The sequence below is a fragment of the Hetaerina americana genome, unplaced genomic scaffold (genome assembly GCF_022747635.1).
Source record: "Hetaerina americana unplaced genomic scaffold, ioHetAmer1.1.p SCAF_2, whole genome shotgun sequence".
Classification (NCBI taxonomy): Eukaryota; Metazoa; Arthropoda; class Insecta; order Odonata; family Calopterygidae; genus Hetaerina; species Hetaerina americana.
Genome location: NW_027286763.1, coordinates 81,945,884 through 81,971,538, shown reverse-complemented (window position 1 = coordinate 81,971,538; position 25,655 = coordinate 81,945,884). Strand labels below are relative to the sequence as shown.

The following is a 25,655-nucleotide window of genomic DNA, read 5'->3' as shown; positions in this document are numbered from 1 at the left end:
TACCGCAGCTGTTAGTTAAATGGAGAAGAACAACTCGGACACACCCGGTTGACCATTAGCGTCGTTTAATATTTACTCATTAGCAATATATCCTTGAATTTGACTATCTTTACGTTGGCAATTATTCCTAAATAATTGGACTATGGCGGTGGTAAATTACGTATATTCCCATTTTACCCCAACGCTTTTAGAAAATTAAATTCACATGACTCACTCTAACTGCTGCACGAATCACCATACAGTCGCCGGATGAGCCATTTTTATATTTTCCGAATAGTCAAGCAAAAGTAAACCTAAACCGTGTGATGTTCTGGGTGCCAGAACCTTCGGGGAGTCGGGCGGCACTGGGAAAAGAATTCCTTTCCTCAGGTCTGAATTTGTGAATACACCTCAGGGTTTGGAGACAGCTGAGATTTAATCTCTGTTTTAGGGAGCCTCACTCACCACACTAATCGATTATATAATCCATGTCATAGTCCTAAGGGAGGTTGAGAAAGCATCAACTCAAAACCACTATCCTCCTTTCTGAGAATGTTCTCGTCACTTGCAGAATTACCTACCATGTCGCGACATTCAAGAAATTCATTATTCCCAATCCGTTAAAATAATACACTAACATGTATTCTCCTTGCAAATCTGGGTAATATGATTAAGAAAATTATATCTGTTGCTTATATTGTATATATATATATATATATATATATATATATATATATATATATATATATATATATATATATATATATATCACCATACAATGAAATGGACCACACAGCAGGTAATATTTTACTGCATGAAAACAAGAGAAATGTTGCTATTCACGTTCGTTATCCCCTAAACGGATACCACTTTCGCTCCGCCCTCAAATTAATCTACTTGGTTTCTGAAGGTCTAATGTGAAGGAGAAAGCAAATGAGGCATTTTTCAAGTAATTTTTCCCCAAAGAGGTTCACATTACACGGTGCGGGGAGAACATAACAAGTAGTTAAAGATAACTAACTGCAGGAAACGTCGTGAATAAATTTCTTGTCCCCTCACACCAATTATGTCAATAGTAGAAAATATCACGCACGGCAATTCTGATTGTTACGTGATGCTAATAATAAGGCACACGCTCTTGTTACCGTAAACAGAGTAAAATGCAGATTAGAGGGCCCTACTAAAACTTATAAAATACCCCTTAAAAAATCTGAAATGGAATAAGAAAACGTCCTTTTAGTGTATTTCGAAAAGAAAATTATTTTCTCATGTTGAATACTGCCATTTTGGCGATTAGAGAGGCCAGATGTACCCTAAGCGTCATTGATGACAGGGCAACAAGTTAAATCAGGCGTATCTTTAATATGTATGCAGGAATTTCGCGCGTAGTTTCGCAATTCGAAAGTGAAAATATATGTCGCTATTTTCGTGAATTATAATTTGGGTTAACATAATATCATTTATTTTTTACATTTCATGGTCCAATTATCCCAAAGCCTTATAATGAACACCCGAAAATTCATCTATGGCACGCCAAAGCCAGATTTTTAATATGGCCACACTTTGGTGCAGCATTCTTCAGGGTCAACCAGTGCCCGATTGAACGGGGTGGGTGCTAAGGGAAAAAATCAGACGCCTCCGGGATAATTTAATTCTCATCTTTAATGTCCAGTGTGTCGGGTACCAAAACATTTCGACACGTGGGATATGAGGAAAGAGATAGATACACGTGTTTTAGACGGAAGTGCTCAAGAAAACAAACTGTGTCACGATTCTGAGCTGCAAAGGAGTTAAGACTGTGATACTAAAGGGCGAATTAATAGTGCGAAATTTGTCATAAATGTAAATTATTTATTGTAAACGATGGGAATAATCCTAAGTCCGTTTTAAATTTTGTTCGTTTTTTGTTTTGTTGTAACCGCTTAAAGATGTTAAACTCATCGCAGATATTTAACATGTTCTTAGTATGAGCTGGAGAACGGAACTTCATTGGTTACCATGCGCACTAAAACATTGAATAGGTTATTTACGTGTATCCAAAATGTAACTACGTAATAAAAGCGATGAGTTGTGTAGAAAATCTACTTCAAAGCTCACTGTACTTATACCAGCAATTAATTGAACTATGAAGCTTCAATTTTTCATGTACATAATTCATGATAACTGACTAGAAAAATCTATGTTTTTGCTCCAAATATATCTTTATGAGAAATACATTCAAATTCGGATATTATGGCAATGAATAATTAATCTTTCTAACCTGTAGAGATGTAAAATTGAAATTTCTGCTCGAATATTTGACGTCTCCTACCGCAGTCGATGGGAAGCATAAGCGTAGGTTGCATTTCCCCAAAATATAGCTAATTGCGAAAAATCGATCAAAAGTTATCTTATCCTTGATTGAATTGGTATGGGATTTTAGGAAAAACTGAACTTGAGCACGAACTAAGCCTTCACTTACAAACGGCTGGAAAATCTGTGGCATAACTATAAAAGAATAACAAAAATTCAATTTTGAAATTGATGATAGGTAATTTATACGTCGCCCTCCTTATGTTCACTTGCACTTTGAGGCAAAGCAGATTAATTTTACCACCAAATATGAAAATTGCGGCGGTGCGACTTAATGAATACAGATTCCGATATAATACGTGTCTCAAAGTTGCGAGTCGATTTAAAACCAAGTCTTAAATGTTGAGAAAAACTTTGAAATATGCATAGTGTTTGATGGGGCAAAGCACAAAAGTTGCACCATTTATTGCCATAAGCAGATTACATACTATACGTGCTAATTTAAGGGATTTGTAAATTTGCTTTCTCTTCCGAGATCTTCGTGGGATATTGCATTTGGCAGAACGGAAGAAACTGACTGAAATATCTACATAAATTTGACACGTGGCACTCCGCAGAGGCAGAACTTGAGCTGAATTCCGACTAAAACCGACGTTTAGGTTGATTTATGTATAAAACTTATTTATTATCCTTGCAAATGTATCTGTAATAGATTATAAGCAGCTGGTAGTGTTGAATCAATTTGAATTTTTTTTCTGCACGGGTAACCCCCTTGCCTGAAAAAATAATGTACATTCACTTCAAGAAATATTACCAGGACCTCTTCATGATGGAGGCCGTTTAGTACTCAAGAAGATGGACATTCATTTATTCGAAACATTTTCCATGTGCTGTTTCTAGCTAATCTTGACAATTTCGTGTGGGAATAAAAGAGAATGAAAGGCCAATATTGCCAGTTTAATGGCATAACAATATCTTGGCAAATGTTTCAAATATACTCATGCAGTGATATTAAAAACATTTGACTAGTTGACAGGTTATGGAATCGTACATGGAAAGAAAGTCAAAACATTACGCATTATAAACATATGTAATACTTGAATTAGTGTGGGAAACTAATTGAGTGGTAAGAATAAAGTGTGAATTATATGTAATCAGTTTGTTATAATAAATCGAGGACAATTAAATTTTAAGAAAATATTATATATCATTAAAAAAATTTGAACGGTGATTTTGTTGTGGTGTTACATATGTATGCTCTTTACCAGTGTTAATCTGCCTCATTCCTTCAAATTCAAATTTATTAAATTAATAAATGTTTAGTTTATGAATGTGTTAGACACACGACCTCACATTTCTTACCGTGAAAAATGACAAAAACGATCTTATATTTAGTCAATATTTGATAGTTATGCTGGGTTTAATAGGTTATATAATATATATATCCGATAATTCAATTCTTAAACACTATGAACAGTTAATACAAGCGAAAATGAGCCACCGTTTCAGTTTTTCAGTTAAAACACTGAAACATATAAATGCCAGAAATAAATGTGGTTCACATAGAAAGTACAAATAGTATGTTTTGGATTTTTTGATTTTTGTTACATTTTTTAAAGTTACATAATATTATAACTAATTTTATTTTTTGAGTGATGTTTGCCCTTATTTAGTGGATTTAACATGATTACACTCAAAATGTCTAAAGTAGTTACAATCTTTAACCACACACGCATTCGTTTCTTAATGTATTTATTTTGGGTTAAGTAAAAACCAAATTCTTTTGTCACTTTTAGTTATTTTACAATAAGTAATTTACATAAAGCCTAGCTAACATTCTGGTCTCGAATAATTTTATTGATACGCTCTTATAAATCGTATTTTTTTGAATTCTTTTATCTTGATATATAACATTAACATAGAAATAATGAATCATTCTGTTTGTAACAAAGCAAATAATGCGACGCAGTATGTTTTTTTCTCATGATTGGGTATTTAAACGACCACAGTCAACTTTATGACACTGGGTTTTGTAAATCTCTACCTTCTGCCGTGATAATTCTGTCTTTTTTTATTTTTATGGATGATGGGAGTGTTTTTGATATATTTAATGCGGGTCTATTTAACTCCGTTGATCTCTTCATGAAAAAAAAGAAAATGGACACGTACCTGATCAGCTGTCGTCTTTCGTCGAGGTTTCCCGACGCATCCACAAATGATAGAGATCCCTCTTCCAGCTATCGCCATTCTTTTAAATCAAGGCAGTAGCTCTCAATTCGTATAAACGAATACTCTTTTTGTAGAAAATGAGGGGCTCTCAGGAATTTGACGGCTTCACTTTGGGAATCAACGTAATATTTCGTAATAAGGCAGGTGTTCAATTTGTTGACACCAATTTTATTAGGCCCGTCACAAATTATCAGTTTACAATTTTTATTTGGTAATGCGGTTCAATTCCATTTTATTTTGTATTAATTCTGATACTTTGCTTTCGAGGAAAAGTAAATATCTGTCATGGCGATTTAAATGCATTTTAAAGGTTGAGATAGAAAACGTTCTGCGTCTAGGTAAATACGATAGGCTGGAAATTGCAAAGAAAATGAATTGTAACATATCCCTACAACTACGGGATATTCTTGAATACTACATGGTGACACTCAGTCTTAAATTTATTCGATCAGGAATTAGTTCAGAATCGAGGCTACACCTCCGTGTTTGATTTTCCATGTATCCTATTTATTTATAATATTTGGACTATTTTCATTGACTTTACACATTTTATTCGTTTTATATAAAATTTTAATAACTTTATTGTGAGTGATCAGTAAGTTAGACAACAAATGTTTAAAAACATTAATATTTAGGTTGAGAATTAATCGATTAAACACAAGTAATATTAATTTTTAACTAGGCTATTCACATGTCTTTCTTACAGTAGGTATGCATTAAAGGAAACTCACCATCTGAGTGACGGATGAGTTCCAAATTCTCAAATACTATCTCAACTTGTTATTTGTTAGTCGAGCGATCGTTACACTCACATTCCATTTCTTTATACATTTTTAGAATTAATTCACGTTACACGAACTGGCCGCTAAAATTGAAAAATGGATAAGCGAGAAGCCTAGAGAGAAATAGAGAGAGAAATTACTTAGTTATTTTTTGTAAGGGAGTAGGTGTGGGAGAGGATTGGGTTTTTTTAGAAGGATGCTGAAGGAGTAGGCATTTTTTTCTTATCAAGTCAAGGGTTCAATGTTTCATGTACGAAAAAAAATGAAGGCCGAGAAAATATTTGCGGCCATGTGTTTATTGACCAAAAAAACAATTTCCTAAGTACATTTGAATTCATTATGTACAATCCAATTTGACAATTCATTTCAAAAGAAAATCATAAAATTAAGTTTCCGAAAAAATATTTTTAACGTATGTTTACAAAAATATATGTGTAAAATAGCCACACATATATATAAATATATATATATAATATATCATAATGCGCACTTTCATTTCGGATACTCTCTCCGACTGATTTGTTATTAGTCAATAATCGTTATATATTCCCTCATATGGATGGCGATTTTTACACGATTATACTGATTATATATATTTTTGTTCATTTTTAGAGGATTTTATAAATATGTAGATAGACCCCTTGATTAAACGTCTCAACTTGAGAGGACTTAGGAGAGAACGCCGATGCCCTATTTCCCCCATTTATTTTTAAAAACCTGTTGCTCTGATGATGCACAAACGCAGTCGTCATGTAGGAACGGTGTAGTAGTTACTATTGACAACGGGAGATGGCAGCAGCGTGCGTCGGAACGGTGTAGTTACTATTTGCAACGGGAGATGGCAGCAGCTTGGTTGATCGTGCAGGCGGTAGGGCGGAGCAGGCTGGCGGGCGGGCGGTTTATTATGAGGGGTTGGTTGCGCCTCAATTGTAGAGCCTCAGTGGTGATACATACCCGGCCTGTACCTATCTGGGTACAGGTTGCGTGGTGTGTATCCGTAGGTTTCCCTGGAGATGGGCAGGTAGCGATATCCGGGCACGTGGATTCTTTCATATGGCTGGGTTGGATCAGCGTAGATGGACTGGCCGTAGGGCCATGTGTCCAGCTTTGAGGTGAAAGAGGGGAAGTCGCTTAAGAGGGGTCGGAAGATGCTGCGTGGCCTCGAGGAACCTTCTGGAGCCCTCATGTCGTCGGTGCCTGGAAGAGAGAAGACATGGTGCAGTGGTTGGGTCGCCATCCTCTTCGAAGTAGGGTAAAGCCATGCCCGTGAGAGGAGTTATATATAAAAAAAATGTAGTAATGTTCATGACGGTAGCAATTTTTTTCCAAATTTAAGTCGTCTATTTATCTTGTTTCAATATGTATGTATGTATATGTATATATATATATATATATATATATATATATATATATATATATATATATATATATATATATATATATATATATACACATATATATATATACATACACATATATACATATATACATACATACATAAAAATATTTTTTGTATATATATATATATATTCACACAGATATAGATTTAAAGAAGAGGGATAGGAACACAAATATTATGCATACATAGGAGAGGCGGGGAAGGCGAAATCGAGGAGATCACATTTGCAAAAATATTTCCTTGGCCGGGACTTAATGTATAATAAAATAAATTTTCACTTATTATCTGGTCGATTCCGCCTTCCCCACCTTTCCTGTGTTTGTTTTTTATATGCGTTTCCATCCCTTTTCTTTATATCTACATCCATGTGAATGAATATCTCTTCGCCATATGGCGGGTTTTCGTTGTGTGTGCATATTGATATTTTTGTAATAGTGGTTAATGTTGGTATTTATCGGCAGAATAATTGATATTGATAAATGCGTTTCAAATTACAGACATCGCGAATAAGAATGGAGTACACGTATGGTTAATCACTGACAGGAAAACGATACCATTCCAAAACAAATTGATGGACCACGCTATTTATCCTTAGTGTTCAAATGCTAATATAGAGATGGACTCATGAACAATATTTTATGTTATTAAACCATATATACTCGTATTTTTCTTTCAACTCACGCTTCTGCTGAGGTAATGGAAAAACATTGGTCTTATTAGAGGTCGTTTAATGTCAGTTTCTGATCGTTTTTACCTACTGTCAATTTAACTGTTTTGTGTAAAGAGTCGACATGCATTAAAATGATTATAATTCGCTCCTGTTAAAAATATATTCCCATGCCCTTAAATACCTAAATGGAGCGAATATTGATAGTAATTGGAAAATATGCTTCGCATTGAACCTCAGTTCAATTTATCTTTATTTTGATCTTGAAAATGAATCATCCAATGGACAATCTGTGGTAGTATGATGCTTCTTAATGGAATTTTACGTGACAGGACACACGGGTGCTATAGCAAGAGAAATGCTTGCATAAACAATAGCCGCATTCCCCCTATTCCCCTCCCAGCACTCCCATCAGCGAATTCGTGAGTATTGAGGGGGACACTGCCCTCTTGGCATAAGGCGTACTAAATTCAACAACAATATTAATGTTTACTACACTACAATTTCAAATTTTGTCATTAAAAATTTAGAGTATAATTGTGAATAATTTCATCATTGAATTATTATATAAAATTATCATGACCTGATGTGAGTACTTTATCTGAATGTCATTTATTTGCAACAGTGATAAGTTTTCTTCGCTGTTAATATTACTCCTATTTCTTTAATAGAATCAGATTAGTTAGGGTTACTCTTTCTGGGGGGTGAACAGAAAGAGTTATGAGGATAACGGCTTATTCTTAGTTTACCCTTAAGGGCTCTGACGTAAGACTGCCAGAATTTTGCCTTCCTCTGGATTGGCTCATTTCGTCCTATCGTGTCCAGGTGGTTCTTAAACATCATGTCGTTCGCTCAATGCAGGGGTCTATTTCAGGGAAATATCTGTAAAGAAAAAAAGAAACAAATTGTTAATCACATTGTCAATAGTTTTAGAATTATTGGAGTAGTATGGAGATGGAGTGGAGTGATAAACTCAAACTTTAACAAATATATTCTATTGTTTCAGGCTTCACTTCGTGGAAGTATTTAATTCCATACTAAAAAGTACGAGTCTTTCTTTTTAGCATGGATATCAAACTTTAACCATTGGAGGCGTCGTTTTTTACACATAACTTTCCACATTAAAAAAAATAATTCCCAGATAAAATTTTAAAGGTGCTTTTAGTGCTAAAAAATTGCATAATAAAAAGCACATATGTTATTTTTTCGGAATTTGAGGTGAAAATTAAATTTGAGCTATTCTTAATGCAAATATTATAAAGTTTCCATCAAACTATTATGCATAAAGGAAGATGAAAAGTATATTAAAGTAATATACTTTCACTGTAATTGTGTTATTAAATTGGAATATTAGGGTTTTTGGCTTAGGGTCCTAGGATTCCATTAATAAATATTTTTGAGAAAATAAGGAATTATTTTTGTCCGATTTACATCAGAGTAAATATGCCGTAATTTCACACGCAAGTAAGACTCTTCGTAATATTTAATAAGGCTTATTTAATTATCGATTATTCTAAATGTGGTGAAATGGTTAATTGAATTTCAGTGTAATATTGATATGAGATGTGAAAAAGCGTTATCGACCTTATACCATGAAATTAACATGGGCGTTCCTGACTTTTTATTGGTAAGTCATCCCATCTTATGATAATTATACCAAAAAATATAAAAATTTTGGTATAGATCTTGCTGATTTGATACATTCATCATCATGAAAAAAGTCTTCGTATTTAGCATATTACTAAATAGATACATTCATTAAAATGATTAGAAAGAATTAAGTACTTCTGCGATTTAATTTCAAATTAACTATTTTAAAAATCTAAAAGCTAACTTAGCCATTATTACTTGTGAACAATATTTTTACTGAATTTGATTTCGGATCCATGACCTTAGTATCTCAGGTTGATATAAAAGAAAGCAATATTGAGTGAATATATGCGCTAGAACCGTACCAGCCTGCAACTGAACTTCTCAATTTTCTAGTGAAAGATTTACAAATTACAAAATTTAATTTTTAAAATTTAATTTTTTCTACCTGCCTGCCCAAAGGACTAACCGTCCCCACCCACTCTCCGACCAAATTACACCCCGTAATCCCTCCCCCCCCTAGCCATACTGACCAATAACTCTGTCCCTTACTCCTTCACCTCATATGTTCAGCATTGCAAGGGTATATATATGTGTGTATATTCCTGATGATGACGATCCTCGTCGAAACCCGGTCGTAAAAATAAAGTTTGTGTGGAAAAACTAAGTATTTCTTATTCATTATGAATCGTTTCCACAAAGTGACGGCGGATACTATACAGTGTACAAAATTTACAAAAGATTTACAAAGTTCTACAAATTATAGTCTTTGATAGTTCCATCCGAACTTGTTTTCCTACTAAGAGAATTTTTTCGTCGGTGTGATATTATTTATGAGGAAATGCTGAATTCTGGTTTTGTCGTTCACCCGGTTTTCTCTTTGTGCTGCTATCATCAATTAGGCGTTCTAAGGGCGTTGCATTTTGGTTATTTTGAAATTCATTAGCCACGGAAATTGAAATTTTAGTTGGTGCAATGCATCATATAGCACCCGAGATTTTTCATTTTAATTTTGTTTACATTTTGAAAAATTATATGAATACTGCTAGAGGAATTGAAAGAATACCTTGATGGAAATTTTTGTCAAAATAATTAATCTTCGTGTAACAAAAGAATAAATGTGATTTAATCCTACACGACTAAGACTCCGTTAAACGTTACTGTCGCGGCATCTCCCGCAGGTTATTGGACTCGATCAGTATGCATTCGTATTCTTGGAAATACTCAGTTAATTTGAGTCACAACGTATTATATTTAATTAGATTGTTTTGATCGACTTAACGCTGATTATAGAGCCAGTATCACTGGAGAGGTAATGATGATTTGTAGTTCAAAATGCAATTGAGCTATTCGCTATAATATTTCGGCCGGCCTCGGGATTATTTATCGGGTATCGACTTATCGAAGCCTCAATTCATCGCTACTTTTAATTGAACGCCACACAAATTAATTGCAACATATATTAATAGAGCTCTAAATTACCATTTTATTGGGGCATAGTATATTGTAGTGGAGGAATGTCGAGATAGAGCCTATCAAATTGATGGCTAAATCCTTAGAGCGAGCTTTATTGTGAGCACACTTTCTACTGACTGAAGAACGAGCATCCATTCCATATCTCCTGGAAATAAGCATTTCTCTAAATTATATTTAACCTAAAATCAATCGGGTGCAGTTAAACTGGTCTAAGTATCGATAATAAAATATATACACACACACAGTTATTTTGTACACGGCTAAAATGATTAGATTTGAGTAGAAGTTATCTGGCATATTCAGATTTATTTGTTTCAAAATTAACCCGTCACCGAGCGGGCATTATTTTAAATGCGTGAGTCACACGACGTGAACTCAAACGATTGAACGCGAGCACCTGAGCCGACTTGAGAGTTGGCGGCACGGGATGACTTTCCAGCTTTGTGAGAGAGAACCCCCCCCCCTCGCCACCCTACCTCACCTCCGCCTTCCTTAAACCGGCGAGTGAGTTTTCTTTCCTTCCTCCAGCTCCCTACCACCCGGAATGTTGAAATTGGCACGGGTGACCCTCAGGTAACGGATATTGAGTCGCAGCGGAGTGGAGAGAGTTCAGTGGGGGTTCGAAGGAGGACTTCCTCAGCCGCTCGCCATCTGGCGTAGCTGCACACGGCTCAGGGGGGATTCTCGAAATGAGGTCACGATCACGACATTTATCCATGTACCTCAAGTCGGTATCGGTCGTAAGAAAGTGACAAAAGGGTCTCGGGTTCAAATACAGTGATGCCACTGGTCACCGTCAGGCACGCCGTGATCGGAGAGCGAAGTTGGCCATGAGCTCTCATCGCATCAAAGGGATCTTCGGGATGACCATAATGCTTACGTCAAGAATTAATAAATGTCTTTATTTTATATACTTATTTATATATTATACAAGTGGCTATGCTCGGTTTCTCCGGACCAATTAATCTTATAACTGGATATAATTCATCTTATAGGCCTTTTAATGTACGTGGCAGTTTCCTCATCACAGTGTCGTTTGTAGGGGAAACCATTTGCACATGATTTGCACAAGTGCGATTAGACTTTACCAGGCATAAAGAACACTGAATTTGAAAACACGAACTGTTACAATTTCAAAGTTAAACTCTCATAGAAATAATTCAAGAATAAAGAATTTCGCAAAAGCAATTTACCTTTAAAAATATTCCCTTTTAAGTTAATTTTTAAAGAAATGATCCGAGACGAACGAATTTTGCGGAAGCTGTTTAGCGATGCATGAAGCATCTTCCAAGTTATCGGCACAAATCATAATATACGTTTATGAATGTAGGAGTAATAGCTAGAACAGGTTGCGACTATTCGATTGTCGCTCTTCATTGAAGTGGATTGATCGAAATATTAATTCTAAGTGAAACATGTTCTGCTATCTTTTGCGTGAAAAATTTTCTATTTTCGACGAATCGAATTTTTCGATTTCAAAATTTTCGAGAAAAGTGAATCCAAATCGGACATTGCCTATGTTACTTTGCGTATTTATGCCCTAGTAGTGCAAAAATTGAAAGCCTTTACTCCGTGCCGTCTTGGCGTGATATGGTCCTCATACAAACAATCAAACAACACATTAATTTTCAAATTTATACATTATTAAGATTCATTATAATTTTAATGTACCTATATCTGGCGCAGATGTGATTGATAAGCATACCGAGGGTCAGGGAGTGAACAAATTGTCTTCAACACCTTGGTTGGCAAAAATCGTTTGAGTTTGTTCGCGAAAATCACGATGCGATATTTTAAAGCAGCCCGTTGTGCTCGCAGGAATTATGTAGGCCAAAAATAATTCGTTCGGATAGTATTTTAACCGACTTGATCCATATCCCCCATCCCTCTCCAACTTCCCAAGTTCTCATTATGCAGTAAGCGCCGAGCAAGTACATATCTCATAGACCTTCGAACGTCTCAGATTAGATCAAAATGGAGGACGATTGAGATCGGAATAGTTTACTTTGACCTTCGGACCATCCGGACGCTAGAATTTCCAGCAGCAAAAATAAGGTAATAGAGGGTGGATTAAATCTCCAAAAACTTGGAAGAATGAAGTAAGGGTCAATGACCATGCAAACACACCTGATCAAATCGATTCCCCCCCTCCCACTCCGGACTGCCTCTACCGTTCAGTTCCTACGTGTATTTCGGCGGGCAGTAATAGTGATAAGGGTCTCTAGGACCGGTCTAGATTAGGAGGGAAGTGTGAGACCAAACCCCCCGTCGCCTAGGCCACAATGAATCAGGGTCAGTAGGGAGGAGCTCGGGTTATATTTTTGGGACGGCTGTTGCCGAATGGATTCTCTCCTCTCTCGCGATGCCGTGCTCGCTCGCTCCTCGCCCCCTCTCTCCCCCTCACACCTTCCGTCACCTTGGCATACCCCACATCTCCCCCCCCACGTAACACCCTCCCTCTACTACCTCTGTCAACCCATTATCCTCCCACTCCCGGGTCCTGTACCAGATCCTTCACTAGATTAGTAATTGGTTTTTTTTTCGCAAATCTGATCGATATCGGTTTTATATTTTTTCGCACCAATCTCCGCATGATCGTAATCGAACCGTCTGTTTTCCACTTCCTCTCTTCCTCGCCATTGTGATCTAATCTCAGATATTGTGTGATAGGAGTACCCTAATGAACTCTTGAGAAACGAGCCGCAAGCTTGCATAACGGCGGGAAATATTTGTGTCTCCTTCTCTTCCATCTCTTAAGGTGTCCCTCGCGTTGTTTCGCCTCTCCACCCCCGCGCCCTGCCAAACCCCCCCTTTCCCTGTTCTCCACCACTCTTCTCGTCTCCCCACTCCCTTTAGTCTCGTCATCTTCTCTCTCTCTCTCTCTCATTCCTCCTTCCTCACCATTTTCTCTTCCCTCCGCCTTTTACCCGGCTGGTCCTCGCTTAAACCTATCTCCTAACCCACTTCTCACTTTCCCGCAAAATTTCGTTTTCCTTGCCAACCGATCCATTCCCATTCCACCCTCCTCCTTAGGCTTTCCCGGCAGGTTACCATTGTTTTCCTCCACCAATCCGTCCCCATTCTGTGCCCCATCTGTGAAACATTGTGGCGGAGAACCTGGCGATCTTCCCTGATTCGAGGAGGTCTATCCTCTCTCAGTCTATAGACGACTACTTCCTGTGATAACTTCTTATTTCGCACCCGCGCAATCGAAAGTACGAGCGCAGAGATTATTAACAATTAGCCTTAGGTTCCGCGTGAATACCAGTAGATGTTCCAAAGAAATTGCCGCGGGAGATGCCTCAACAGTAACTTTTCATTGAGTCATCGGCTAATGTGCATTTCAATGCAACAATTTCAGAGTTTAAAAATCATTCGCCTTGACCGGGTTAACAACAGTAGGTGTTATTTTTTTTACTTACTCAAGGAAGGAGATGGATAATTTTACAACAAAATTTAATGCTCATTAACTTTAGGAATAGTCCGTTTTGGTGCTCTAGTTCCCTTGAACGTAAATGTCGTGAGAATGTACAATAAAGGAACATTGCCTTGAACTATTTTTGGACCTTTGTCTGTCTTCGCGTAGCTATTAACATGGATTGCAGTTACATAAAAATCATGATTACCCTATTGTTGCACTTGGCACCATTCGCTGTTTACTCCTGCTCAACCGTATCTCCTTTTCTCTCATGACACTTAGTCTCTCCACTTAGTATCCTTCTCTCTCTCCTAATTTTCACGGTTTTGCGCACCTTTCCTTTCACTCTCAAAAATCACTGCGGTTGCAGTAGAGCGCGAAAAAACAAGCAAGGGACTATTCTTAGCTCAAAACTCCGGGAAGCACTGAATTTTCTCTTGGCTCTGTTAGGATCGAGGGGAACCAGCTATAGAAAGGAAAATGCACCTACCATGATAACACATTTCGTGTGGCGGGAAATATGGAGTGCAAGACGATTTTTGTAGCATTTTTGACGCTACTATATGTTATCACAGCATTATTTTTTTCCATGAGCTTATGTTACTATTACTAAAAAAAGACTAATTTTTCACTTGAAAAGGCCAATGAGTACGAACTTTAATTGCATTAAAAATTATTACGACAAGGATACATAAAATAATATCGTATGTACTAGGTAGGATTCAGGGTAAAATATATGTGTTAGGATTATCGAATATTGTGCACTCGGTTTACTACTGATCACAATTCGTCATCCATTCCGAGATTTATTTTTATTTTGCTTTAAAACTTGACTGTTCTGTTTAGAGTGTGATATCATTTGTCTTAAATTACAACATAAGCAGTAATTATCATAGTTCTACGGTATTGGCAATCCAGGATTAATAGTTGGCAGTACGGTCGGGCAACTGTCTCCAAAATGGTATTTAAATTTGGAAAGCTATACTAGACTGTGCTCATGTGCTCGAGGTAGTTTCTTCCTCCTCAAAACAGTGTGATTTTCTAAATTAGCATATTGCTTAGGGGCATTGCATGGCACTTACCCTCTGCGCCCGAAGCTTCCAACAGGTGAGGATTAACCTCCATTGGGAGCAGCAAAGGCTTGCCATGATAGGAGCGGATTATGATTCATCATATTGAAGAATATATGCTTATATAGGCGCGAGCTTTTTTTATTTTCTCAAGGGGATAGTACATGTGAAAGTCTTAGTAACATCATGATAGAAAGAATTTGGTTCGATCGATCGATTTTTTAACATAGCGAGTCGACATCATCTCTTGGTTTTTTTCTTGTTTTTAGCCTTACCTCTCCATCCCACATAGGTTAAGTTGGATCCAAAAGCCCAAGAAACCATCCAAATAAACTCCCAACTAAATAACATAATCGGGTTTTGATTTCTTTAAAAATTAAATATCAAAATATCTAAAAAAATATATGAACACGCGAAAAAGTGAAGGATGAACGCCCGAAAGCCGACCTAAATATCGCGCAAAGGGGCGAATCAGAGAGACGGACGAACGATGATATTCGTCCTCTTAATGCTCGAATCAATTTGTCGCGATTAAAAATCAATGGACGTCTGTTGTGAGTCCCCGTGTAATAGTCACTCGGTAACCTTATTTGGCCGTGACCCAGGACCATCGCGGTATAGCTCCCAGAGTTACCAAACTTTGTCCGCGAGCGTCGCCTCCCGAGACGCGCGTAGCCAATCAAGTCGCACGCGAAGCCGTCGCCGAGGAGAGGGAGGGGATGATTTTTTTATGGGGAGAGGGAGTGGGTCACCCTTTGGCGACCCACTCGCCGTGGTTTTACGGCCCAGATATGGGTCGCGACTCAACCAGGGGTGCCGAAGGGATCGCTGCAGCGTGGAGGACTCAATGCAACGGACGGTGACAAGGGTTCCGCCCACCACCCACCTCCCTCGACCTCCGTCGTTTATCCCCTATCGCCCCAGCCTCCCCCGGCTCCTCATGTTCCCCTCCTTCCCCGTCCTCCCTTTTCGCCGCTCTCCGCTCCCTCCCGTCCCGCCCACCTCGATGACGAGCTCGGGGCCAAAAATAAAGCATCCTCTCCGCGCCTCCACTAACCGAATAGTTTCCCTCGTGTAGTTCCATCTTTAGACTCATCCCCTTTCTCCCTCTCCTCCCCGTCTCTATCCTCCTCCTCCTCCTTCGCTCTCTTTCTCTCCCTCTTCGTCGTCTCACCCACGGCGGGCACCGACTGCCTTTTCGAGTCTCCTCGGCCGACACGGATGGAGTGAGTTGCGAATCTTTGCGTCACGTCGTGTAATTCTCTACCCAGTGGTGGCGTGTGGAAAACAGGGAGCTGGCCTAGTCAAAATATCCGTTGTTGTTTCTGGTTTCATCGAGGGATCTCATTATCATAATGTCATAACTCCTCATCCTAAATCAATCTTATATTTGGTTTGCAAATATTTCCCCATGGGAATAAGTCTCGGGTAAGCTACTGATGATTCGTCGATCGTGGGAATATGTGAAAAGCGTATTTCAAAGGGTTGCCTTCCAGGAATTACTTTAAAATATGTCAATTAGGATATTCCACAGAATACACCTCATTTTCAAAAAGTCGATGAATGCATTTGGCTGGAGTCAAGATTAGAATCCGCTTTATTTTTGTTTCGAGTTATAAATATGCCTTATGATGTTTAGATGACTAATTGCTCTCGAATTGAGCTGAGAGTGTCAGGAAGAATGGCGACCTTTCACATCTAGGAAATTTCCCATCGTAATTCTTTCATACTATATTCTGCTAAATTGGCGAAATAATTCAGCGCTCACGTAGGCTTACACCAGTTTCAACTGCAGAGCATCACAGGGTATAGTCTACCGGTGATCTTAGCATTCTTCGTAGCCTTGTTACTCAGTTAAAGCAAAATACATGTTTGCATTTACAAAACACGAATGCTAAGAGATAGAACTACGTAACAAATAATTTTGGTGGAATAATAAATGAATCGAAAACTAAGGGAAAGTTTCTTCATGTAATGCTCGGTTTTTAATTGATTTCCGATTTCTCTGAATTTTGTTTTTATTATGTTACATGAATAAATATGTATACCGTCAGATTTATTTGAACTTCACTCAGGTGGTCAATAGAAAATAACCAACTCAGAACCACAGGAAGGTACAGGAGTTGAATATTTATTTATAAAACAAGGCACGCAAGGGTTTTCACGACTTAGTGGCTTTGAGATAATTCTTTTCGCATTAAAATTGACAATTTTTTAAACTTTATATTGATTTTTAATCAATCAAATATCAGTAGAAGCAGTTTGTTTAAGAAGCCTATCGTCATAATATTCTATAATGCTGTGCTGTAACAAGTGTGATTTCTATTGAAAGGTCTTACATATGTACGACTGTCACTCTGGATCTAGCCACTGGCAAAAATATTTTGACAATAGATTTTCCTCCTAATAACTGTTTGAATACGTATTATGTACTCTGAATAATCAAATAATTTGTATCAAAATATGTTGACAATACGTTTTAAGTTATTTAAATGTTGTTTCTGCAGAAAAAAAATTATGGCTATCTTCGTTTATGGTGATTTTTAATTTCAAATAGTACTAGAATGAGACTGCCGAATACTTGAGTCACGGGTTATCCAAATGCTACGCCGACGAATACTACACTCAACATTCATTTTACACGATTTCATGTCGAAGGACCACTGTGGGATGATAAACAATAGGTCGTGACGGTCACTAATCAAGATCCCGTAACCTTATCCAATTAACGAGAACATGCGTGGGGATCAGGAAGGTCCGATGGCTAATGTACTGGCTTCCCAACTATCAGGGCCGGATTCAAATCCTGGAGGCGGCAGATACTTTTCAGTGGTATTCCGACCCCTACTTGAGATGATTTGTGGAGATTACTTTGAGTGAGCACGCCGTTCGTCGAATGGGACGTTAAACTACTGGCCCCTTGGCGCTTTTAGTTACGCAAATGACCTCAGCTGTCTACATCTACATCAATACCCTGCAAGCCACCAAAAAGGTGTGGGTCAAAAGTCAAAGGTCAGGGGGTCTGTCGCCTCCCCTAAAACTACTATTACGAGAGCATAGGCTAACTTTCGGAGCTTTATCTCGAAAAATTTTTGCTTGATCGCAGGTTACCCATTGCTGATTAAACTCGAGTATCGTGCGAGGATCCTGGAAAAAATGCAAATTCATTCAGATACTACAAGTTATAAAATTCTCTCTCTATATTTCCGAATAGTCTGCCCATGCCTTGAATATGCGATTGTTATGAAGACGGCATATATTTGAAGGCATATATTTACGGCATATGTTATGAAGACGGCGGGGATAATTATTTTATGTCAAACTCTAGATCTAGAGATGTGCTTATTCTGAATATAGTCATTCATTATTCGGAGGGAAGAAATATCCTCGTTGTGATCGATGACAACTGTCAATGTTCCTAGGAAAACGATGTGATGAATTGAGTTGAACCTGTAAAAAGGTGCTTATTGCCGATAAAATCAAATATTCCCTAAAGAATATTATAAAAATATGCTATAAACTAATGCCTATGCATATATATATGTGTGTGTGTATTTATATGCATGTGTATATATATGTGTATGTATGTGTGTATATATATATATATATATATATATATATATATATATATATATATATATATCTGTGTAGTAAATTACTTCAATGTTAAACCAATGGGGATTTTCAAGGCGTGATATATTTCGAAGCATTTTTTACAGTTTGAAGCTGGTGACCTAACACCCTTTGCCATACGCCCTTGTGTTGGCTTGTAGGATGAGATGTAGATGTAGATGTAGAATTTCCATGGAGTGAAGAAATCCTTTCATGGCAAATTTGTGAACGAGGAAGTTTTCTCTTTTCGTTGATGCCTCTGTTGGAATCATATCCTCCATTAACTCGTCCATTTTATTTCCCCGTCAGTCGTCTTCATTCTATTGCTTCTTCCTTTATATGTATTTCAGTTGCCCTCTTTTCTCCAAACCTGCCGTGTTTCAATGCGCCCTCTTCCTACTCCTTCCCATATTTCGTCCTCGCCTTCTCCCCTCCCTCTTCCTATGGCTGCTTACTCACCCTCGACTCCTTTTCTTTCCGCCATTCTCATTCCTTCAAAACCCCACCAATCCGCAGTTATCTTTTTTCCACCGTCCTTTTTCGTCTTTCCTCTCATTTTCACATGGCGTCCACGACTTTTTCCGCCTCTATTTTATCATTACGTTTTCTTACGTTTCGCTGGCAAATTGTACTGCTTAAAAAAGCGTATTTTAACTTTCATCATTTCAAAGGAACCAACTCAAAAGGCCTGTGATACTGGTTTGAATATGTGTGTGAGCGCCTTAGTCACAGGTATTTAATTCGGTCGCTGTTTTCGAGTGTATACACCGCTAAGTCGAAGTGGGCAAATAATCGAAATTAAAATTGCGTACCTTTTTCAATAATTTTTTCGGCTAAAGATATTTCGAAAACAGTAACGAGGTAAAAATAATCACCTACTCTGAAAAATTATTTTAATCGATTTTTAGAAATTTCGTTTGTGCAATAATGGCTTCCGAATTCGTAACGGGCCGATTTTAAAGAAGTCACTGCTTTATTGCTTCATTCGCAAAAATCACAGTTTACCACTAAAAATAAAGGAACAAAAAAATAACATCACACAAATTAATAATATCCCCGGGGGCCAATAAACAATTTTCAAAGAGAATATTCACCATCGGAGTATGTGGTTCGGGCATTATCTCAGAAAGCAAAAGTATTCGTAAGAAAGCTTCCCGATGAAAAAACAGTCCGGCAGGTTTTTAAGTAGAGTTAATCTGAAGCCTAGTTTTTCTACAACGATGACATCCTTGTTGAAAATAGGAAAACTTTTTGCTCCGATCATGTTTATCGGCTGAGAAATGAGGTTAACTGATTTGTGAATAAAAATATCTTGGCACCAGGTCATCGTTCGAGTAACACTATGCCCCGTCCCCGCTAGTTCTCTATTTAGTACCTATTCGCCACGCTAAGAATTTTCTCATTCCATTCCAGTTGGATTCCATTCCTCTGAAACGCAAGCGAAATATTACGTCTGAGTGCCTAGCAACCCCTGTGTTCCCTTGACTGAAGTTCTCCTTTCTCGGACGAGCACTGCCCAAATGTTAAATATTTCCAAATGTTTTCCTTATGCGTCCTCAGTGAACGAATAAATTGATCATGGAACGACTTCACTGTGTCCCTGAAATTTTTGTAGAAACTCAAAAATCAATCTTAACTCGGAAAAAAAACAATGGTAAATGACAAAATTTTACGTGAAAGTTGGTGAAAGAAATGCGTAAAAAGTTAAGGTGACCTCGATGCTTGAGTTTATAGACCACTTGTGCGATTCAATGCCTCTCATTGCTCACTGTTCGTACTAACCGAGGTATCCAAAAATTTCTGTAAAAATCTTTATCCTAATTTCAATTTTTTTTAGAAAACGTAAAAAATTCCCATCCTGAAAAGTCTTTTAAACTAACCAAGAGGGAAACATATTGTAGTTTTCCATAATTAATCATCCACCACTCAGTAATTTCCTCTCCATAGGTAGAAAGCATCACTGTCCCGCCGTCACAAGCACAAAAGTTAGCAAAACTCCACTAATTCACATTTTAATAATCAATCCTCGACTTGTTTCCGTCAATTTGTTGATTCAACCCAAATTTTTGCCAAATACTTTCTCTCCCTTTCCATTCGATTCGAAATCCGATATCCCCTGGTGTCTATTTTTACACTTTTGGCGATTACTCTCTCTCTCTCTCTTTCTCTCTCTCTCTCTCGCCCTCCTTCTTCGGCATTCCGAAACGATTTTTTATATGCGTTCAGAGGCAAAACCTCCCCCTCTCACTTATTCCGGTAGGATATGGATAAGTGAGGGGATAGGGAAGAAAAACACTGCTCCTCGGGGGGAGAGATTCCTTCAATGGCTCCTCCTCCCGGAGGAAACAAATCCTTCAATGCCACAATCGAATCCCGGAAAGGAGGACGGGAAATGGGCACGAGAACTTCTTTTTCATTCCCCTTCCCTTCCTCGCATTTTCTTCGTTTTCTTTTATCACAGAACACTTCCATTTCCCCGCAATCTCGCCCCTTTTCTTGTGTCTCGCCCTCTTTTTTCCGCCCCTCCGGCTACCTCCTTGCAAGTCTCTCTCTCTCTCTCCCTCCCTCATTTTCTCCTTTCCGAAGTTCACTCTTCCTTCCGGCCTCATTCACTTGATCCCTTCGTCTCGCGCACACTTTTGCATCCGCACACGCTGAAAATTTTCACGTAAAAAATGGCCTCTTGTTGCTCACGCTCCCATCTCTCCCTCTGTATCTCACGAAGTTTAAACACACAATATCTTCTGCTCTCGCTCTGCTCAGTACAAGACATGGATAAACTGTCAGCGTGAGGCTGGTTAGTTGTAGTTGTGGAGGGTAGTCTGAGAAAGGGTCGTTGCGAACGAGCGAATTACTCCACTCGCTCGGATTCGGAGCACGTTACGTCGCAGGGAGTGGACCGCGACCCCGCGGATTCCACGGAAAGACCGGAGCGTTAGGGAAAGACTGGGGGGTGAGAGTGTGTGGTAGTTTTGGGGGGGGGGCGAAGGGTACCTAGAGGGACTGGAGGATTTTTCTTTAAAAAAGAGGACCACCACAATGGAGACGCGGGAAGGTTCCCGCGACGAGAGGGTTTAACTTGAAAAGAGAGAGGGTTAGGTGGGAATGCGTCTGTGTGTGTGTGTATGTTTGAGGGAACTTGATGGCTTGTGAGATTTGGACGTACCTTCTTGGAATCCTCTCTCACTCTCTCTACCGCCAAGACCGGAGTGCAACTGCGAATGCTGGACGCCTTTAGTCCCCCTTGAGGTCCCTCCGGGGGAGGAGGGAGCACGCAATAGTCCCCACCTCCCCCCACCCACGGCCCTCCCGCCCACCCCTCCCTCCCGAACCGTTGCGTCACCCCCACCCTTTTTCCATTCTCTCTCCCAACTCGTCCCTCCTTTCCTCCCCTACCTCCTCCTCCCCCCCAACCCATCGGACCCCACCAAGTCCCCTCCCCATCGCCTCCTCTCCACATCCTCCCCCTCATTGCCGTACCCAGCCTCCTCCCAGCCTCGCAATCTTCAGTCCTCCTCAATTATGACGTCTTTGGCGCCCCCAACCACCAACCCTCAATCTCCCCTCCAAAAAGCTCTCAAACCCTTTCCTCGGCTTTCGCAAATATCCGTTTGGGCTTCGTTCTCCCTTCCCCTTCTCCTCCCTCGCCCCCCCCTCCCCCTGTCCTCACCCCCACCCCACCTTTCACCTCTTTTTCGCTCCGAAAGCCTAGGCTTCCATTCCTCGGTTTCCAAACACTCCCAGAACAGCCCGACGGCATCGAATCTATCGTTTTTGAGGTGCAGCGCGAAATTTTGAAAACAATATAGAATTCAGAACGGCTATATGAAAACGGACGCAGGTCGGATAAGTTGGCCGTAGTACATTCCTTGAAGAGGGCGTTTTGATTCCTTTTAACAAAAATACTGTGGACTTTAATACCTTGCAACCCCGTAATACTTTAATCTGATTAAGTGAATGCAAATGTAATTTATCGTGTGATTGCCTTTTATGGAACACGTTCGGGTAGAAACGTAAAACTATGTAGAGAGTTTGGATTCAGATGTAATGATTTTGGTTTTCATTTAAGGATATCTAGTCTCCGTTATGTTTAATTTTCGTTTGATTTTATTCAATGTAACGCTGTCTGGCTTTACAACATTTATAGTCTTTCTCGTCGTTGCGTTCGTTCACTAAAAATTGTGAATAAATAGTACTAGTGATAGATAAGTGTAAACGTTATGCTACTGCCAGTACATGCATGCACAACGGCCACATATTTGAAAGTAACTGGCTAAAATTGTATCGCATGCATATGATTATTTTAATGAAGTTTTTGTAATTAAAAATCAAATTCTACATTTCCCTGCTTCAGCTTCTAACGATGTAAAATTGGGGAACCTTCTGCCGTTATTTACCACTGTACCTACCGTTATCTGCTACTGTTGTTCGTTACAGAATCGTTACAGAATATCTTTGTTTTAAATTATAGCTCAGTGTAACGTGATATTGTTAATATAATTTTAAAATAATGAGAATATTGCTATGGTTAACTATTGCAGGATTTTCACTTATAAGGTGTTCAATTAATTTTCTAAACCGGTAAGACCTTAATCCCAGTTTTGTTTGGAAGTTTAGTGTGTTTACTGTGAATCACACTCTATTCTAAAATTACAAAGTATATTGAATAAGTCATCCACCATATCACATTAACCATCATATATTTCGTTATTACTTTATCTAGTGTCTTTTCTGGGAACCTCGACCATGAAGGAGGCTTAAGATATGTTAAGAGTTTGATACAATTTATATTTCAGATTTATTGATGGCCGCATTATTTCTGACAAAGCCATACGCCAATATCAGAATTATACGGGTGATGTTAAGTCTTAGAGTAGTGTTCAGTAAATAAGAAAGCAAGGTAGTTTTTTTTCTGGGGCGCAGGGAATAAACACAGCTACATTTCCCACCTAAAACTTAGCTCCTAAAGACCGTGAGCTATGATAAACCAAGCATTCATCAGATAAAATTACTTTGTGCCTCCCTTTATTCCGCCCAACATGTTTATCTTTTTTGTCTCTGCCTCGTTAAATAAAATTATCCCTAATATCACACTTTTCGACATTCCATCGTCAGCCAACTTGCATCAGTTTTTCCTGCTTTCATTCAATGTCTCCCTTATTTCCTTCCCATCGAAATTCATTTCCTTATTTCGTTTTTTGTTCGTCCACCATGAGTATTTCTCAGGAAGGATCGTCCACAAAAATAATCCTTTAAGCATAGCAAAATAAAATATTCACTAATCTTTGCTTATTTAACGCCGGGTTTCTTTTTAAAAAGAGGGAAACATGGTGGGGTGTCTGAACACAACTATTTCCCAAGAAAGACGCTTACAGACGCCTTTAAATTTTATGTCGTTCAGACCTAGACTATTTCGAATGCTAATTTCTGACGCTACTTAGTTTGTAGCTGAATGTAATGCTTCATCAAGAATTAATGCTTGATATTCTCTGCGAAACCCTTACGGGACGGAACACTCGCCCTCATCAAAAGTGAACGATGAGTGAAAGAGTCTCGGTCCGTCCAAGATTGAATTTCAAATTGACTTCTACAAAGCAAAACTAACTCCTATTGTTCTATTAATAAAGCAGATTTAATGCATAGTGTCTGTCTAACGTTGCGAAGTTTCGCGTGCGGCAAGATTTTGCCAAACAAACGCAATCGACGTCTTCCCTAGCGTGATGGTGATGTAAAGAACCGTCCTCACGATAGAAATAACTTTTGCATCTGTAGAGCGCTTCTTTTCTTTGTTTAAACTCATCAGGACATATCTGAGATCGTGTATGGTTGAAAAAGAGTCCGACATCGCTCGTAATGTTGTCCATTGAAGACGAAATAGCGTGTAAATTTAATTTTTGAGAAGCCTTATCAAATTTCGCAATTCACAAAGTGCAAAAGTTTCCATTTTTATGTGGTCAGTGAAATATAGGAAATCAATGAGAATAGTTTCATACCTGTTTCTCGTGTTAATGGTACCTGGTGCCTGCTGCTATTGTGCCTGGGAAGATCTCTCAGTAGCCTCCGTAGTTTGATAATTTGCCATCAAAACTGTATGAAGCAAGAAAACTGAACCATGCTGCTCTGTATTCTATTATCTTTTGTCCAAACAAAGGAAAGATATATTATGTCCAAGTAATATCGCACTAACCATCCCAAATGTCTCCAATTATCTTCAATTGGCAAAAATAAATCGATATTACGCCAATGCGATACGGAGTAAGGGCTTCTATTTTTGGCATGAATAGGATAAAAATACATAAATTAATATAGCCCATGTCCGATTAGCATATTATTTTCTCATAATTTTTTAGATAGGAAAATCGATTTTTAAAAATTTTTTCACAAACAGATGACAGAACATGTATGTGAGATCACTCAAAAAGCCTAAATTTCAATTAATTCACTTCAATCAGGAGGAACATTTAAATTGCCACATTTTATCATTTTCAAATATATTTTATGGACGGGACCACTAGGAAGACGCTTCGAATATTGTAAACAGCTGCTGCAAAATTTGAATCTCGGATCATTTTTTTGTTAAACTCCCACTGCGAAAATCGATGGCCTCAAATAATCCCTTTGAAAGTTAATTTATTAAGGTCATCAGTCATTTCTTTAAATCAGTTTTCATTATGCTTGGGAAAGTCATATCGCATTTTTCAAAAGCATATGCGAGGTTGCGTGCCCACAGACGACACCGTTATGAAGAAACTGCCAACGTACGTAAAAAGGTCTATTATGCGAATTGAATCCAGTGTTGCAGCTTTGATATCTGTATGTATATATATATATATATATATATATATATATATATATATATATATATATATATATATATATATATATATATATATATAAAACTTTCACAGCAGCAAACAATATATGAACACATAAAAAGAATACTCACACGTTATTTCGAAATATTTAACACCTCCGTGTCCCTTGACGAAATCAGGTGTGTGTGTGTGTATTTATATATATATATATGTATATATATATATATATATATACAAAATAAAAAAACTTTCGGTCTCATGAAAAGAAACTTTTACCTTAAAATAAATGGCCTCCAAACTTTTACCTAATTATTATTCCATTGGCA

The 25,655-nt window shown here is 38.2% G+C and overlaps 2 protein-coding genes across 2 annotated transcripts in view; both read right to left on the bottom strand.

Annotated features, from left to right (window-relative positions):
* The window catches only part of Ak2 (Adenylate kinase 2), a 177,488-nt gene extending 166,045 nt beyond the window's left edge, over positions 1 to 11,443 (bottom strand). The window contains exon 1 of the mRNA XM_071585480.1: positions 11,440 to 11,443. The gene's annotated coding sequence lies outside the window, so the exon portion shown is untranslated. The remainder of the gene's footprint in view (positions 1 to 11,439) is intronic.
* Positions 1 to 21,788, bottom strand: part of Mf (myofilin) — a 39,880-nt gene extending 18,092 nt beyond the window's left edge. Inside the window, exons 1-3 of the mRNA XM_071585481.1 lie at positions 21,681 to 21,788; positions 8,098 to 8,230; positions 6,237 to 6,479 (exon numbers count right to left, since the gene is read on the bottom strand). Coding sequence (XP_071441582.1) covers positions 6,237 to 6,479; positions 8,098 to 8,191 — 337 coding nt within the window. The 5' untranslated portion in view covers positions 8,192 to 8,230; positions 21,681 to 21,788. The remainder of the gene's footprint in view (positions 1 to 6,236; positions 6,480 to 8,097; positions 8,231 to 21,680) is intronic.
* Between the last annotated feature and the right edge of the window lie 3,867 nt (positions 21,789 to 25,655).